This window comes from Polyergus mexicanus, unplaced genomic scaffold, assembly GCF_030449975.1.
Source record: "Polyergus mexicanus isolate NDT 795.1 unplaced genomic scaffold, iyPolMexi1.0 SCAF_19, whole genome shotgun sequence".
NCBI lineage: Eukaryota > Metazoa > Arthropoda > Insecta > Hymenoptera > Formicidae > Polyergus > Polyergus mexicanus.
Window position 1 is genome coordinate 4,825,951 of NW_027223339.1, and position 20,304 is coordinate 4,846,254.

Sequence of the window (20,304 nt, forward strand, 5' to 3'; positions counted from 1 at the left end):
TTGACGTAACTCCGTATCCTTCGAAATAATCGCGCGAATATGACGTGATATGCTTTTATATCTTTCTCTCGTGACATAAATTTCTTTTACAAGAGATGTGCTGTTCTCTTAACTTGCGCCGACGCACTATAATCATTTCTCGCATTTGTTAAAAATCGAGTTGGTATTAATTAAATTATTTTCATCTCGATGTAATTTCGAAGTAGTAACATGTATCACAACATTTAGTATATTCAATTATTAATTGTTTTTTATTACGCATGAAATGTTGTACAGAAATTATATGACGCAGTTATACGTTTATATAGAAAATTAAATAATACTATTGATTTAATAAATAATTCGTTTCAGGAATTTGATAATTTAATTTGCATTTGTGCGAATTGTGGATAATTTTTGCGAAAAAAATTAAAATTACATTAATAGAAATAAAATATTTGTGTCGTAAAAAAAAATTAAATACATTGCGTACGTTACGAGAGAAAAGATGGGATTAAAAGATTGAAAGAAAATGAAACATACTATCAACATAGTTGTCCTTTTGTCCAACTGATTTTTTTTATGCTAATCCTTACAATCTCTACCTATGCTCTACCTATACTCGAATATATTTGAGATACATTTCTGCTAACTTTGAAGACTTAAGCAGAAGAATATAAAGAAGACACTTATTATATTTCTCGTTTTTTATTTTTATTTTTTTTTTTAATACATTTTCGAAAGCAAGATCCTTTAGCGATTAATTTTCAAAGAGATCATCATAGCATTGAATTTTTAGACTTTTGACTGCATTCATCTCTTCTCCATTTTTAAATCACTAATCAATAAGAGCTGACTGTATTTAAGATGCTTAGTGTGTGCTCGCGGAGAGTATTCTTTAGTTATTCATTTTTATTTACAGATGTTTCAATGTTGTAATTTAAAAATGATCTGTGCTTCCTTAACAGAATTGTCAAGGCATCAATAATTTTGAAATTTTTTATGATCAAAAGTTTAGGAAATTTAATGAGGCAACATTTCACGTATTTACCTGATATTTTATTTGTATTTTTAGAAATGATTATTTATCCACGTTAGGACATAATGTTGATTCGTATATTAATTTAGAGCTAAAATTTAAAAAATTCAATTTCTTTAAACGAAAGGAAAATGCCAAATGATTGGAATGATGGAACGTCTAAAACGTCTTTCCCTAAGCTGTCGCGCAAGTGATGTATCGCGGAAAAGCACTCGTTGGCACAGCCTAAGCAACAATGAAATACCGCAGAACTTTCGTATCAGAGATGTGCCAATTTGAGCGGCACAATGCCCGCGGTTTCAGAATGAGCGAACGCATGGAACACATGTGCATCGTTGTGCAGAATGGTAGGTAACTGTGCCAAATTTAATCATTCAATATAACCGGCTACACATATGTATTACAGGATGTTAGAAAAGTCTGAAAACGGTTAAATATCTCGAAAAGTTTCGTTTTATATTAATAATAATTCTGTACATCAGTTAATTCTATAGATAATTATTACAAGATTAATTCAAATTATAAGTTTTTTTTTTTTTCCGGTAATTGTCTCTATTATTATATTAAATTTTAGTTATTTAATTAAGTATGCGCTTATCGCTCTATAAAAAAAGACAGTAAACTTGCTCATATATACAGAGTGTTAGAAAAGTCCGGAAACGGTCAAATATCTCGAAAACGAAAATTTTCCCGAGAAAAATGTTTCCAATCAAACTTGTAGAGCTCTATGTGGCGCATTATACAATAATATTAGTATGACCTTAAATGGCACCGTCAAGGTCATATAAAAATCACTTTGAATTTTTTAAACGGAACCCCCTATTTTTCATTGCACGTTCTTGTAGCTTATCTCGAGAGCTTTCCAAAACGCTATAATAAAGTATTTTTTCTCATTAAGTACTTTTTGAGTTATTTTAAATCTGACATATTTTGATATAAAATATTTCGTAAAATATTCAATTTTCGATAATCTTACTGTAATACTTTTATATACAGAATAATGAGACATTTAAATAAATAATTGTGGAATTTCAGACTCCAATCCCCTTGGTACTCGTAGAAGAAAGGTTTTCATTGCACATTCGAGTTTAATTAAGAGCTCGAACGCATACGAAATATATCAGAGCACCTGTAAAAATACTTTACGATAGGAACAAATTAACAATTCAAATCAAAGTCAACCGTAACAAGAAGAAACGAATAAGCTAAAATTATCACGAGGACAACCGTATTAGTATGCGAAAGTCCTGCTTTTCTATTTTGAGCGAATGTTGTAAATAATTATTACGTGGCATCGTAAATAATTTTAATAAATTTTAATGAACTGTCTAAAGGCGCCTAATTTAAATTTATGACCTAATTTAATTTTCTGACTTTAATCAAATGAGTGCGGAATAAATTACGGAAACGACTTCATTACACGCCGTTTAAAGACAAATTGATAAAGGCAGCTCGCTCTCTCTCTCTCTCTCTCTCTCCTCTTCTCTTCTTTCTCCGATTTGATTTGAATAAATGAATATTTGCTTAGGATTTTATCGGCACTTTGTTAGTAATATAATTTTTAAATCAAAAAATAAATTTTTTTTTTTAAATAATCTTATTTAAAAAAATGCAAATTGCGTGCAATCGAGTGCAAAGTATTGTACTCGAAGTATTCTGTTACCTATATATAATATTTATGCAAATCAATGTGCATTTAAAAACATATCTTTCTCTTTCATTCTCATCCTCTTTTCTTTATGCTTCCTGTTTTTATTACATACAGACTATATAAAATAAGGATTATAATATATGTAATTACAAAACTCTTTATTAACAAACTTTTTTGAGGATTTGCAATTTAAAGTGGAATTATGGAATTATCAGGAATTTATAGAATTATTGATTATATATTTTCCGTTACATATAGAACAGAATAAAATAAGGTATAACGAAGCTTGATTGTACTAGTAATTCAAATTATTAATTTATCCTGGCTTAGCTAATCACGGTGCAAACTGACCGTGATTGTACGAAGAATGTGTTATATTAAGTCTAAGATTTAATTCCGCAATATAAATTTTCGTTGATACTCTACGCCTCCTTAAGTGCAGCAAAGCGGAAACGTCGAAGCGGCGAACTCACAGAATCGAGAATCGATAAGCAGTCGTGAGATATTCGAGAGCGAGCAATTAAAAAAGAATATTGATACAACATCATCCGCCGATTCTTCTCGCGCTCGCACGTTCGACAAGCGCAAAATCTCCGATACGTCGCGGGAATCGACGAGACGGGGTTCGTACATTCGCGACAACAGGGTCGCAGCCTCGAATGCGCCGCGAAAATGCCCGGGTGCGGGAAAGGGTGGATCGGGGGTGGCGCGCAAGCGTCGTCGCCGTCGTATCGACGCCTCGACGCCCGGGCCGAGGGAGAGAAGCGGACTTCTCTGCCAGTAGTAGTTGTAGAAGTCCCGGTTGTGGAGTCGAGCGAGAGTGCGAATATGTGCGCCTGTGCATAGCGGTGTGCTTCCGCGAACGCATCCCGAGTGCATCTTACAGCAGAGCGGGAGGAATATATAGGGACGTTTAAAGTGACAGGATATCTCGGCGATACGAAGACAACGACGACGACCGATAGGGGTAGAGGACGACGCGCTATCAGCGTCTCGGCTATCGCTGCCGACTCGGCCGGGTTCGCGGAGAAGAGAGGGTGAACGGGAGCGTCAGGAGTCTGTGAGAGGCACCGGCGGAGCTGCTGGTGCGCGCGATCAGGATGCGACCGAGGAGGTACGTGTGACGTCGGTTGAACGTGATCGTCGAGGGTGATAACGAATAAGCGGTTGCGAACGATGCATACGAAGTACATGGGAATTTGGGATGCCGCGTGAACTGCGATGTCATCGTTGCCATTCTCGATTATATATATTAGGATTCTCTCTGGTTTGTCGATATTGTGTCGCTCAAATTTACTGCCTCTCTTCCGTTCCCTTAATTGCGATATAAATAATATTTCCGAGTGAACGGTCCGAGAAAGAGCGATAGGGCGCGAAAATGCAAAGATGCCAAAAATCTGATCCTTCCTTTTTATGCCTGACATCTTCTAACAATCGAGCCCTTCGCGCCGCAACTACGAAGGCAAATCTTGCGCAATCGTTTACATGGTTAATTGAAATTGACATTTTATAAATGTTTTTCATGTTTTACAGTTCAGTCTTCAGGTTCTATCTCTCGTGCATCATTATCTTTCGTTTTGTCACCCCTCTTTATTTCGCTATATAAATATCATTTTTATTAATAACTCTCTAATTGTGTGTGATGAATACGGTATCTATATATAATATTACATCATTAATTTATAATAATATTACATTATATATATATTTTGATATAATAATTAAATATATAAAATATTCAGGGTTGGGAAGTAACGCGTTACTTGTAACGCCGTTACCGTTACAGTTACTTTTTTTCGGTAACTGTAACGGTAACGGCGTTACAAATTTTATTTGTAACGGAAAAAGTAACTTCGTTACATTTTTCGGTAACGAGTAACGAATTTAACAGTTACTTTTATCGTTACTTTTTTCAAATTTTTTCATTTATTTAAGATATTATTCTTGCTATTGTGCGTGATAAAATTTTTATCTTAACCGTAAAGCCGTAAGCAAATCGACCAATTAGCATTCTTATTATGTTGTAATCTCATTTACTACCAGTTCTAAGTACCTTGCAACGAAAATTAGAAAATCTCAATAAATCTGACCTTATTAGATTGCCATTCATTAGTTGAAACTATTCAGCAAGGTTTAAATAAAAGGTAACTTATTAATTTGATTAATACATATGTTATTTAATTTTAAATAAGGATTTAATTGAAAAATATTATTTTATTTTTAACTATTGATTCAAAAGTATTAATTTCAATAAAACAAACAATGTCGCTTAATTTACTATATTTCATTTTAGATTTCTTACAATATTTGAAACAAAAGAATTAATAATAGCAGCATGTTTCTATCCAAAATTTAAGTTAAACTGGTTAACCGGAGAAAAAAGAAAACGTGCTGAAAATTACTTGGAGGATTTATTGGGAATCCGATCGACTGAAAATTCTTCAAAAGCTGGAAAATCTGACGATCACGATGATTTTTTCATTTTTGAGCAAGAAACGGTGCAAAATGAATCTGAACAAGAAGAATTGCAACGGTTTTTAAAATCAAATAATTGTAATATAGAAATGTTAAACGACTATCCAAAACTTAAAAAACTTTTTATTAAATATAATACAGCTCTACCAAGCGGTGCATCTGTAGAAGGAATGTTTAGCATCGGTGGCTCTGTATTAACACCACAAAGAGGGCATTTAAATGATGATACTATGGAGCAACAAATTTTATTAAAAATTAATAAAGAATTTCGATAAAATTTAATCATTTATTTTGTAATAAACCTTGAATGAAATCTTACTTACAATTTTTTAAAAGTTTTTCTTATGCAAAATAATTTATTAGTTTGTATTGTAAAAAAGTAACGGAAATTGTAACGACTCGTTACTTTTTAGTAACTGTAACGGTAACGAGTTACTTTTTAAAATTGGTAACGAGTAACGGTAACGAGTTACTTTTTAGAAAAAATAACGGTAACGGTAACGAGTTACTTTTATAAAGTAACTTTCCCAACTCTGAAAATATTTATATTATTTTAAATAAATTCCCTTAGTAATAACGTAATTTTTTTCTTAAATAGACTATCAAATCTATAACAATTTTTCAAATGTAATTACAAAATTTAAAATATTGTATATATGAAATGAGATTTTTCACAAATAAATTTGCTTTCTTATCTCTTTTTATTTATTGTAAAATTGTTATAAAGGGCTGCTACTAATAATAAGTGCATATACGGGGAATAAAATAAAAATCACATTGCGAGAGCCAAGCACGCGGTTAGAAATCTGCGATGTGCATCGACTCGCGCGCGCGTCCGCTACTCGTGAATCACACCTTATCGCGCGACACATGCGCATGGATGGGCAAATATTCGGTTAACTAAACAAAAGAGAGTAACCCCCGTGGCTGTGTCGGATATGAGTTCGGGGTTGTTCGTCATCGTGCATCCCGGATAGGAAAGCGCTCTCGCTCCGGCGATAATCGAAGAGCGCCGCTGGGAAAAAAACGTTGCTCGGTGCTTTCTTTTTGTTAGCCGCAATGATACCACGTCGTTGATTGTCGTCCGATATGAGAATGGATAAAAATAGCAGCGTTTCGAATCCACGAGAGAGATCGTGTTTTTTTAATTCAACCCTTTCAGTTTCCGTATAGTCGTAAAGCCACACATTGGAAATTGAATTAGATTAAAGAGTTAAACTAAAGAATTAGACTATATATAGAGTTTTAATTGAGTTAAGCTAATCCTGTCAGAGATTCTAATCTTTGGTTTATCAACGAGATATTTTTTAATAGAATATACACGATTATATAAATAAAATAGAAATATTTCTTTCAGAGACTTTTGAATCGATCAATGTGTCGGGATGTAATAAACTATCGTTGATCACAAATAAAATGACTGAAAGGAATTATCCTTTATGCTTATATCGCTTACCGTATCTTATTAAATTGCATTATTTTATAATACAATATATTTACGACTTATTATTACAACTTATTCCACGGCATCGCTCTTCTCATTTCATTGACAACTTCGATATAATCAATATTGCGTGATTTATTGCAATGTTCAAGAAATGACTTTCAAATAACACGATTAAAAGCGAAAATGGAAGAAAAGTTGTTTACATTTACGATCCAGTGGATTTGAACGGTGTATATGTATGTCGAAGAAAACAAAAGTAAAACTGTCACAATTATTTCTAACCAGGAATATTCAATGTTGTGCAGTTCGATAAGGGAACTAATGGATATGTAATCATATATTGTATATACGATGATTAGGTATAATAAATCTCATTATAAGTATAATTTATGTATATATATATTGCTTTTTTATTTTACATTGAGTGTTCAATATACATTGATTCTGCAATTAATAAATATTAAAAAAAAATTATTTTTTAAAATAATTTTGATTTGCTTTAATGATATAAATAGTATTGTTATAAATATTGTATTAACTTATTAATTATAACTTTAAAATTTAATTGGCGGTATTAATTATTGTATTAATTATTAATACCAGAATTTGTCATATAGTTTCATTTTTTAATCATATCATAAAAATAACTGTAACTACATTACAGAGTTAAACAATTATTTCTATTGTCTTATGATAGAAATAATATTAATAGAGTTATCAATATTAATGCAAAATATTGTTCCGTGAAATAATGATAATACGTATTGAAATAGTTGATATCATCGTTTGACATTTCTGTTGCAATTTCCTGTCTTAAATGAGCAAACCTTATATAAGTTTGTCCTCAATCATGTCACGCAAGTGTAACGTAGACAAATATAAAACAGCCATGTACTAGCTATTGTGAATTTACCAAGTATCTTTTTAATTGCATAAATTATGTAATGAAATTTTTAATCAAATTTCTCTTGACAAAAAGATTGAGAAAGACCATCAATTGCCGCAAATTTTCAATTTTCAATATTACATGTTTGAAAGTTTCGTAATTAAATTTTAAACAAAAATTCTATTGGGATAAATTCCATACAAAGTTAATTAATATTGTTTTGCTTGCTTGTTCTTAAAGTTATTATTAGAAAAATACGTTAATTTTTGCAATCGCAATTTAATTAAGTACTATTTAATAACATTTTTGTCGAAGGGATACAAATTAAGGGATGATTAAAAAAATATCCATTAGTTTTAGAATACAAATTGTAGAATATCGATTATACATTGTTATAACTTTTTCAAGCACGATTTCATTAGCAACTTCGTTAGATAATCTAAACTTTTGACATAATCAATAACGCGTTAATTGATGTATCGATAAATCTATTTTCGGCCGACATGCTCAAGCATTTTTTATTCTGTATTATCCGGTAGAAAATATTTTAATTGAGATAACAGATTTTTGGAAATATCTATCTTCGATTTTATCAAATTTTTCTCTCGTAAAAAGCATTTTAGTGCGCAATTAATGTTATCACATCGCAGAGAAAACTGCCTAGAATTATTTCGCGTTTCGATAATCTCGCCGATCAACTGTAGTTGTACCTTGCTTTTTTTTTTACATCTGTTAAAGGAGGTACAAAACTGGAAAAATCGGTAGCGGAGTCACGCGTTATCGAAGTCTAACAATAAGTAGGGGCGGCGAGACGAGAGACTAGCAAGTATATGGTACAAGTATAGCAGCGTAATTGCTTAAGCTACATATAATACACTCGGGGCTTCATTAAGCTGCTTTTCATGTAACAAAGCGTTGCGTGTCGATGGTTACGAGGCTTGCTTATAATTAAGCGAATATTATAGACGATAATTGCGACATATATCGATCTTCGAATTGATAATGTTATTTTCGTGTGGGTAAAACGCTTGGGCATTGATCAGAATTGCAATTGATTTTGAATTGTAGCAAGTTGCAAATCTATTGGGAGACTATTCCGATGCAAAACTCGATAGAATATCTGAGCAAAAATATTCGGTTGAAAGTTTCGAATATTATGTTTATCTCGAAATTCAATGAATTTTATTTTTCATACCATTTTTAATACCAATTTATGGAATTTATCTTGATCGTAAAATAATTTTCGTTCAATTAACGATTATGTAATTATTTCATATTTTTAAACTATATGCAAACATTATAAAAGAAAAAAACTGAAGAAAGGAATTTCACGATTATTCCAAATTATGGCAAAAAGATTCTTTATCAAAACTTGTCATTCAAACGCAAATTCTCGATTCTTCTATAACGAAAAATGGAAATTATACTATATTAAATTTAATATTTATATTTATAAATACTTGGAATATTACAATAATATAATAGAGAAATATTTATACAATATGTTAATGTAGAAACAACATATTCCTTTCAATAATACAAACATACAAATATTATATTATGCAACAATAAATATTATATATATAAAACAAAGCATTTTAGGACGTTTATATATCTACAATTACAAAAAAAAAAAATCCAGTGCTATATGGAGTTAAAAAACTTAATTTTGGAAGATTATATTGGATGATTGCATAAATTCGTGCCCGATTTTCATAGATGGCATTAAGTTACTGCATGGCGGAGTTCTATTGTTTTCGTGTGGTAATTGTTGCTTACACCGAATAGATGACGTCGTCTTATGTCAATTTAGCGTCAGACATTGTTCAGATAAGTCCATTTGTGCATAAGAGAAATCATTAAAAATGGAGAACGAAAGGTGCATTTGCGGCATGTAACGCTATATGAATTTCGGAGAGGCGCGAGTGTTGGGATTGCACAAAAAAATATTCAAAGCGTTTATTTGGACCGCGCTCCTGCTCTCCGAACTGTCAAAAAGTGGTTTGGCAGATTACGAAATGGTGATTTCAACATGGAGGATCAACCCCGCTCTGGACGGCCTTCTGGCATTGATGATGACATTGTGCATGCCTTAGTGGAAAGAAACCCAAGGATTACAACCGAGGATATTGCTGAGAGGCTGAACATCGATAATTCAACCGCTTTTCGTCATTTAAAAAAGCTTGGATACATTTCCAAGCTTGATACGCGGGTGCAGCATCTCCTGACTGAAAGGAATAAGCTGCGGGAAAACTGCAGGAGTCGCAATGGGAAATTCTGCAGCACCCGCCATATTCTCCAGATATTGCGCCTTCAGATTTTTATCCGTTCCGGTCTTTGCAGAATAGTTTAAATGGCAAGAATCTCAATTCCGAGGAAACTGTCGAAAACCACCTTACAAACTTTTTTTCAAGAAAAACCAAGTTCTTCCTTGAAAAATGGAATCGACAAGCTTATAGATGGTTGGAAAACCATTGTAGAAAAGAATGGAGACCATATAATTGATTAATAAAAGTGTTATCTCTAAAATATAATCTATTGAAGTTTATATTTAAATCGGGCACGAACTTATGCAATCACCCAATATATTACAAATACTTAAATATTAAAAATAGTTAGAATTACATGATTAATTATTACATATAATTAACGGGGATTAAAAATAATCGCATTCAAATAGTGCAATGCACTCTTAGACAAAGGTATAATGTCAAGAGTTTCGATTGCAATGTTATTTATGCCACCGTCTATTCCTCTAGTCTGCATTAGTCGATGATGTCACGTCACGTCATTGTGCGAAAAACGCGGAAGCTCGACTTTAATTCGGGAAACGCGATACAGACTAGACGATGCTACAATACACCCCTCCATTCAGGATCGACTCAGCTAAATTATGAATGGCGGTCGATACCTAGGGAAGGGAGGGCGGCGTCGTGCGGGTCGTTTCATCACAAGGGAAAAGTTACGTGGCTTTCGCGGAAAAATAAAAAGGGAGAAAATATACGACGTATACGGCGTATATATTATCGGCACAAACGATCCAGAAACACTTGCTCGATACCCTTGTTCCACGTTATCCGACCCATCTACCCTTCGGAATGCAATTCTCCTATGTTACCGTTCTCTCTATGGCCAAGCTGGGCTGACACACTGACCTCAAACCTGAAGATGAATCGTGCGCGTGGTCTGGACTCGATTTAGATATTTTGATGATTACTCGCATACCGTTTGTAGGTTTTTAAATCATTTATTTAAGAATAAGTCAAGCAACATACTCTTCTTTTAATAATTAGAAGATTCTTTTATTTGTGTAATATTTTTTTATTGAAATATCAAAATTTTTAATATTACTTAGCAATTCTTGCACAAGATTTGTATGGGAAAAATAAATACTAATCTAATAAGATTGTTAACAAAAGATTACCATCTGTATAGCTGTGTTTAATAATTAAAATAATGAAACAACTTTTTATAATTTATTATTATTATTATTATTAGACTAATATTTTTATTCATGATTGCATTTTTACGTTTGCAATTAATTATCTTTTCAATTTTTTAATCAATATATTTTTAAATTATTTTTAATAAACTTATTATATAATAATAATTTAATATTCTGTTTTTGATCGTATAGCATTTTTTGTACGTTTACATCATATTAAATTGTTTTATTTAATATTTATTTTTACAAAGAAATATATATATTTTTTAGTCAATTGAATATAATAAATTGAATATAAGAAACACGTATAAAATTTCGATTGCAGCCATCTAAGTAATTAATTCTTTTGAATTTACAGTAACGCGGTTACATCGACGGTATATCAAGATCCTTGAAGGCACAGTTTCATATCGAGAACTCTGTTGCTTAAGGACTTGAAATATTTTTTTCTAATATTGCGCAATAGGAGAGTATACATAACGAAGAAGACACGCGCAGGCGACGAAGGTGGATCAGCGCGAACTTCGAGGAGCGTCCTGGCAGCAGGAAGATCGCATAGAGGGTGAAGGGTAAAAGCATCTAATGCAGCTCGAAAGGGTGGCGGCATGGAGGAGCCCTCGTTGGAGGCTCTCATGCAGGCGAGCCTTATCTTCGTGGTCGCCGTCGCCATCATTCTCTCGAATCTGCTCATTATCGTCACCTACCTTAACTTCCGCGGTAAGTCTACAAGAGTACTTTGCATTTTCGCAGTTCGCTTCATATTTTAATATCATATTCGTAACGTTGACTTTTTAATTATCGTAGCGTTAGCGTTCACTCAGCGTTCAAGCGCATCTTTTCATTTTCCTGCGCCAAAGTCATGAATAATTATAGTATTAATCAAACAAATTACGTAAATCTAACATATTAATTAATAATATATATTCACGAAGATCAATTTTGTCGCTGTTCCATCTCGGAATCTCACACTTTTATATAATTTCTCTTCTATAATTATGCAAATATTATAAATATGCAATATAATAAATATGCAAATTTTATTATTCTGCAAGTTATTATAAGTTTATTCATTATTTTGATATTCTGCTAATAATAAATCTTTAGATATCAAATTCTGAATTTTTAATAAATATATGAAGATATATATTTAGATTTTTTTAAATATTAAGATTATATATATATATATTATTTTATAATAGAATTATAAATATATTTTAAATGTTTGGAGAATGCTGAATCTTTAAATCAGATTTTAAATGTTAGGATTTAAAAATTTTTAAATGTTTGAATAGTTGATCAATTATTCATGATATTAATAATATTGTATATACCAATGTAAATAAATAAAAATAAAAATAGATAATATTTAAATGTATAATGCTCTAATATGATAATATTGTAATGCTTTATTTTAATTTAATTTAAATTTAATTGAATTTATTACAAGAATGTGAGAAAGTAAGAGATAAGAAAGAAGTATTGTAAAAAAAGATGATATGTAAAGGTGTAAAAATGTCAAAATGCAAATATGTAAACCGGAAATTATATCCTAAGCCGTAAGGCAAGGGTTATGAATAAATATTAATATATATGTGATCAGTCTATCTATATCTATATATGTCTATCTATATATGTGAGCAATCTAATAAATGTATTAATCTATATAATCATTATAATTATATTATTGCTAGAATTAATAATGGTCAAATACATATTATGACGTTAATAATATTTTATTTACAGGTCCCTCCGAGGTGATAAACTACTACTTGCTATCACTCGCCTCGGCAGATCTTCTTTGTGGTCTGTTGGTGGTTCCGCTCTCAGTGTATCCAGCTCTGGTACGAAGATGGGTTTACGGAGATATCGTGTGCCGACTCGTCGGTTATTTGGAAGTCACACTTTGGGCGGTATCGGTATACACCTTTATGTGGATCTCCGTAGATCGCTATCTGGCTGTCAGGTAAATTGCAATTATATTATAAAAGATCGATATCACATGTTAAAATTAATTAATACAAGTCAAGACACATCTTTTGCTATTGTAGAAATTTTCGAATTACCTATATTGCATAATATCTTTGAATTGCAGCAACGCTCTCTTATAGCATGCGGCATTTGAGATTTATGTTGGCAAAATTTTTTCCGGCGCGATTTCCATTTTATTAATATGCTAATATCTGCAATATCAGCTTTTTCGCGACTTTTGCAGGAAACCATTGAGATACGAGACCGTACAGACGAAAACCCGATGTCAATGCTGGATGGTCTTCACGTGGATAAGCGTGGCGATGATGTGCTGCCCGCCCTTGCTCGGCTTCAACAAGCCGATCTTCGATCGCGAGGCCTTCATCTGCATGCTCGATTGGGGCAACATGGCCGCATACGCCATCACGCTGTCGATCCTCGTGTTGGGGCCATCGGTAATCACCATCGTCTACACGTACTTCTATATTTTCTCCATGATGAGGCGACTAAAGTCCGGGGCGTTGATGCACGACAAAGAGTACGCTACTGCACTATCGGAAAATCTGAGCAACCCGAGTCACATTATGTCCTTCGTCTTAGTGATGCTTTTCTGCCTATCATGGGCACCGTATGCCGGGCTAAGGATATACGCGGTCGTTAACGGACCGCCTCAGGTAATGTAATCCTGTCACGATTCCTGTAATTCATATTAAAAAGGCAAGTGTTGCTATTGAAATTAAGGGGTAAATCTTGACATTAATTTGATATTTTTTTTCCATGAATAATTCCAATAAAAAAGTAATAATGAATCTCTACATTGTTAATACTTTAAGATTGTATATTTTTTATTTAGACTATAAATACAATGAGCAATTTAATTAAATAAGGTTACGTTTCTAGGTTTCTATATACAGGGTATTAGAAAAGAAACTGGAAACGGTCAAATATCTCGAAAATGAAACTTTTCTGAGAAAAATGTTTCGAACCAAAATTGTAGAGCTCTAAGTGGCGCATTATATAATAATATTAGTATGACCTTAAATAGCACCGTCAAGGTCATATAAAAATCACTTTGAATTTTTTAAATAAAACCCTCCTATTTTTCATTACATACCATATTCTTGTAGCTTATCTCGAGAGCTTTCCAAAACACTATAATAAAGTATTTTTTTATTAAGTACGTTTTATATTTTAATTTGACAAATTTTGATATAAAAAATTAAATATCTCGTAAAATATTCAGTTTTCGATAATCTTACCGTAATACTTTTATGTACAGAATAATTAGACGAATCAATTAGTATAAAAAAATAATTGTTTTTAAGAAAATTATTTACAACTACAATAATTTTTTTAAACTATTTGTTTTTTTTTTTTTTAGCACTAATTGATTTGTCTCATTATTCTGTACATAAAAGTATTACGGTAAGATTATCGAAAACTAAGTACTTTACGAGATATTTTATTTTTTATATCAAAATATGTCAGATTAAAATATAAAATAACTCGAAAAGTACTTAATAAAAAAATACTTTACTATGGTGTTTTGGAAAGCTCTCGAGATAAGCTACAAGAACGTGCAATGAAAAATAAGGGGTTCCGTTTAAAAAATTCAAAGTGATTTTTATATGACCTTGACGGTGCCATTTAAGGTCATACTAATATTATTATATAATGCGCCAAATAGAGCTCTACAAGTTTGATTGAAAACATTTTTCTCGGGAAAATTTTCGTTTTCGAGATATTTGACCGTTTCCGGACTTTTCTAACACTCTGTATATATGAGCAAGTTTACTGTCTTTTTTTATAGAGCGATAAGCGCATACTTAATTAAATAACTAAAATTTAATATAATAATAGAGACAATTACCGGAAAAAAAAAAAACTTATAATTTGAATTAATCTTGTAATAATTATCTATAGAATTAACTGATGTACAGAATTATTATTTAATAATCATTTAAAAAAAAATTAATGCAAGAAATTGCAAATAGAAAGTTCGTAAAATTTTTTTTTATTTCTATTTAGATGTTGCATTTTCGTTTTACAGCTGTTATAGAAATGACTTTTTATATCAAAAAGAACCTCGTATTAGAACGGCTATAATGACGTTTGCTTGACATTGACATGATTTAAAAGTAACTTTAAACTTCGTGAAAAGAGGCATTGGAAATGAGACAATTAAAAATGTAGGTCGACAAGTTTGTAAAGCGGAGTAGGTTAATAAAGAATATGCTCGCTAGTACATAAGCATAAGAAGTTCGCATAGAAGGGGATATACTCTATGCGACTGTTAAAAGGAGTTAGATAATATAAGAGAATATATTCTCTAGTACTTATATACAGAAATGTCATTTTGTAATAATTATTTAAAGCATAACAAGCTTTAACTCTCGTCTAAATAGTAAGTCACTTTTTTTCTTTCTTTTTTTTCTTTTTTTCAATTCTCGCGTTATTGCGAAGAATTTAGTTCTACTTGTCGTGTGCATTTAGTAAAAATTTTATTATATTTCAAATTCTAATTAACTCTTAATTATATTGAAGCGTAAAAGAGATGAAATAATAAAATCTTAAATTTGGGATTACTTAGACGAGAATAATAAACGAATCCTGATTACAATCCTGATGTGCGAAGCTTAAAATTTATTAGCGGATTAAAATTTATATTAATTTAATATCGTAGGTGCCGTTTTTACACTTTGCCGTGGTGTGGCTAGGGGTCACGAACAGCTTTTGGAAAGCGGTCGTCCTTAGTATACTGAGTCCCCAGTTCCGGTTAGCGGCGCGAGTACTCTGTCTCACTATATGCTGCCGGCATAGACGACTTCCACCGGAACTTCTTGGCCTCGACGACGACGACTAACGCCACATTTACTATGTCTACGTGCAGCAGAGCCTTGTATCGCGTTCTGTTCTACTCGCAGCGCGTTCTTAGAGCGTCGCTTTAATCTTTATTCAAGAATCGTCCTCGCATCTCGGCACCACTCGCAAGATGTTCTCTTAAAACTTCGAGCTCCGACATATGAATCAGTAATGATCGTAGCTTACGAACATCGCGACATTAACTCCTAACTTAGTTGAAATAATTTAAAGGATACAAAAAGTGATAAGTCATCAAAATAAGTATTATGTAGAAAATAGAAGAAAAAATCCAAAATATCTGAAAAAGTGGTGTTAAAAGAAAAAAAAAAAAAATTTTTTAAATCTTTAAGTAGATGAAAAAATATGAAAATTCTGTGTCTAATTAATTAAATTTAAAACAATAAAAAATTTATTAAATGAATTTAAAAAAAAATAAAAATAAATATTATAATGTGAATAATTTTATTAATTAAAAATTATATTATATATTTATTTACAATAATAAATTAATAACTATATTAATTCGCTAAAAAAAAAATTGATTAATTTATATTTTAATGTAAGATGCATAAAAATTTTTGAAGTTTTTTGTAATAGTTTAATTCTATTAAATATAATTATGCGTATATATAAATAATAATTTAATTTAAATTAAATTAATAATTAATTAATCTTATTAAATTTATTATTTAATTATTAATTATTATTTAATGAAAATATTTAATAAAAATATATGATTTATTCTATCAAAATAATCCCCTACAGAATTAAATTCTGTATCTTAAATGTGAGAATTTGATATTTTTTCAAACGAAAAATGTATATTGTTGTATTATCTGCATTTAATTTGTATATTCACATAGTTGTATAAAAATAAATTTATTAAAAATGCAAAACTTTAACTAAAAGATTTAGTAAACTTTGAAATGATCTAAATTACAAAAAATAAATTTTACAAGATCGCAAAGAGAAAATTTGGAAAATTTAAATAAATAACTTGTACGCTATCAAGCTTATTGCAGTATTATATAAAAAATATTATTAAAGTAGTTAAAGAGGTTCTCTGATAAAATTATTATTTATAGGTCTATATTATACACGTATCTCTGATAATATAGACAGCTCAAGTAACACTTACAATTAGATTGAATTGTAAAAATAATCAAAATACGCGCGCGCGATCGATATATTTAGCTTATCTAATTTTCATAATAGGAACAGATCAATATATGACGATGGCCCATTTCAATATAAAAGGATGACGCGAAACAATGTGCGAGTGGTGCTTCGAGTTTTGCGAAATACAATACAATACAATACAATACGTTGCCGGCGGAATTCGGCGACTCCGCCGACGCGCGCGTCCATCTCTAAAATAATCTCGCTTCGCTCAAACACGCTAGTGAGTTTGTTAATTAGAAGTCCTGTCAACTAGGACGACTTTCTGCGCCGTACAAAGAAAAAGAAAAAAAAAATAATAAAATAAAAAATGTGAACGACCGAGTCGCTTTATGATATTTGAAACTAAATTATCACCTAGTCCACGTCGACGTAAGATCACGCTCAATAAATGTCGTAGCGAATTATTATAAAACGAGAGTTATACTCACTATTATTGTACCAGCAGGCCGCGGACATCCGATCGTAAAATTACTCGTTAAACAACGCCGGAATATATTATTATGCGGAGAGAGAAATTTAGTCAATTAACGGAGATGCCTCTATAAATGTGACGCGTCGTCGGCGACGAGTTTTACGTCGTCCAAGTGTCGTCGTGCCCGTAGAAAAAGCCCTCGATAAAAAGGTGATTTGAATACCGAGCGTGCGAATTTTACGCTTCTCTAATGCGCTTCCTAGCCGCCGGCCGGCTTTCCCGCTCTTTCTCTTTCTCGTCGAGAAGCTGCGGAAAGATCTACGAAATCAAAGCGCGTTTATGTAACGAATGCCGATTATTACTCGCTTATCCCTTTTCTTACTATTATAAAACGCTGTGGTACTATAATAATTATACAGTTATATAAACTATAGTGTAATTATCAAAATGAGATATATATTGGATGATTGCATAAGTTCGTGCCCGATTTTCATAGATGGCTGCATGGCGGAGTTCTATTGTTTTCGTGTGCTTTCACCGAATAGATGACGTTGTCTTATGTCAATTTAGCGTCAGACATTGTTCAGATAAGTCCATTTGTGCATAAGAGAAATCATTAAAAATGGAGAACGAAAGGTGCATTTGCGGCATGTAACGCTATACGAATTTCGGAGAGGCGTGAGTGTTGGGATTGCACAAAAAAATATTCAAAGCGTTTATTTGGACCGCGCTCCTGCTCTCCGAACAGTCAAAAAATGGTTTGGCAGATTTCGAAATGGTGATTTCAACATGGAGGATCAACCCCGCTCTGGACGGCCTTCTGGCATTGATGATGACATTGTGCATGCCTTAGTGGAAAGAAACCCAAGGATTACAACCGAGGATATTGCTGAGAGGCTGAACATCGATAATTCAACCGCTTTTCGTCATTTAAAAAAGCTTGGATACATTTCCAAGCTTGATACGCGGGTGCAGCATCTCCTGACTGAAAGGAATAAGCTGCGGGAAAACTGCAGGAGTCGCAATGGGAAATTCTGCAGCACCCGCCATATTCTCCAGATATTGCGCCTTCAGATTTTTATCTGTTCCGGTCTTTGCAGAATAGTCTAAATGGCAAGAATCTCAATTCCGAGGAAACTGTCGAAAAGCACCTTACAAACTTTTTTCAAGAAAAACCAAGTTCTTTCTTCAAAAATGGAATCGACAAGCTTATAGATGGTTGGAAAACCATTGTAGAAAAGAATGGAGACTATATAATTGATTAATAAAAGTGTTATCTCTAAAATATAATCTATTGAAGTTTATATTTAAATCGGGCACGCGAACTTATGCAATCACCCAATAGTTTGCACGACTACTTAAAATTACAGATATTAACCGCACGCCCGCAGTAAAAGAGAATTAATCTGGCAATTTGCGAGACTGCCAATTTATGCAAATAGAAAGTTGATAAAAAAATTGCGCGCAAGATTCTAGGATAGGTTTACGACTTCTATAAATGTGAATCTCAAATAAAACTTTTCGCTTATCGAAATTCATTTTCGTAGTATGTATACCAGCGAGATTTCGATCGCCTAATTATTCATATAGCGAGGCCCCGCGACGAAAAAGAGGAAGTGCTGCTTCTTTTCAGGATCAAGCTGGGCTCTCATTAGTTTTTTAAACACTTACCGGGTCTATGAAATAGACCCTCCCCCACGGAAATCAAAATATCGTTGTACGATCTAATTCTTATTTCCTATCGCATAAGTTTTACGGGCATCGCCCGCTATAAGCTTTATTATTAATCTTATACAAAATGCTATAGTCGGCTAGTGGCAAATCTTTTGCATGAAAGCGTAAACTATTGCGTCCAATTTTCGCACGTCTACATGAACCATAACGACTCAAGGCGCAATTTCGAATGTAATATTTGAATATTTCAACAGTCTACGTACAATTTACATCTGAAGCTGGAATAATGTGGAATCGAATACTTTAGGAGATGGCAGATGAGAGAAGCATATATGTTTACAAGATATAGAAAAATGCGATTTTGCAAAGTAATCTCGTATGTGAAGAAAAACGTACCTTGCGACTGCTTAAATTTACGCGCAATTAGCGATGTGAGTACAGGATGCAGATTCTTACTGATTTAATATCTTATTTTATACATATATATATATATATTTCTTTTTATTTTCAATGTCTTGCTTTTAAATATTTAATATTTTTATTGATTGCAGAGGTTGTTAAATTAAAACTCAAAGATTATAAAAGTATATATATACATTTTTTTTGGATTTGTAAAATTTGTTTGTGTACATTGCTGACAAATCCAAAGACGATAAAAAGAAACGAATTATTTGTACAATAAAGAACACATGTGTACCGCAAATTAACATCAATGAATTGTTATTAAATAAAAAAGGTGTTTATATATTTATTTAATTTAATATAATTTTTATAAAAATAAAAAAATACAAGTTTAAAACTATAAATACAATACTAAAAAATATATATATATATATATTTTTTTTTTAGTACTGTATTCTGTATATATGTGTGTGTGTGTGTGCGTGTGTGTGTAAAAATGTCTAAAATTTTTTTTAAGTAAAATATTCATCTATGTTTTGCGAGAAATCAAAGATTCCAACACAAGAAGAATTACGCGAGTAAATTTGTGGCGCCTATTACGAATAGCATAAAATTCTAGAATTAGGCATAGCTGAACTTTCACGTAATGTCGTTGAAATAAAAAGAGAGCAATGTAATTCGCCGATGTTTCTTCGCTGTACTCCTGGGATAGCGCTCGCGTGGATATGTGGACGCGCCATGATGTTTTTGACAAACATTAATTCTGCAAATTGGAATTAATATGCGAATCGATGTCTAGAAAATCTTAGCTACTATTTTATACTCTAAACTCTAACATGTTTCATTCAGATATAACACTTTTCTCTAAAAAGAATTGACAAA

The 20,304-nt window shown here is 32.0% G+C and overlaps 1 protein-coding gene across 1 annotated transcript; it reads left to right on the forward strand.

Moving 5' to 3' along the window:
* The first annotated feature begins 3,437 nt into the window (after positions 1 to 3,437).
* Dopecr (G-protein coupled receptor DopEcR) lies at positions 3,438 to 16,272 on the forward strand. Its single transcript, XM_070311161.1, has 5 exons — positions 3,438 to 3,783; positions 11,281 to 11,639; positions 12,666 to 12,885; positions 13,135 to 13,564; positions 15,574 to 16,272. The coding sequence occupies exons 2-5, from the start codon at positions 11,528 to 11,530 to the stop codon at positions 15,751 to 15,753; spliced, it is 942 nt and encodes a 313-aa protein (XP_070167262.1). The 5' UTR covers positions 3,438 to 3,783; positions 11,281 to 11,527; the 3' UTR covers positions 15,754 to 16,272.
* Positions 16,273 to 20,304: the final 4,032 nt, after the last annotated feature.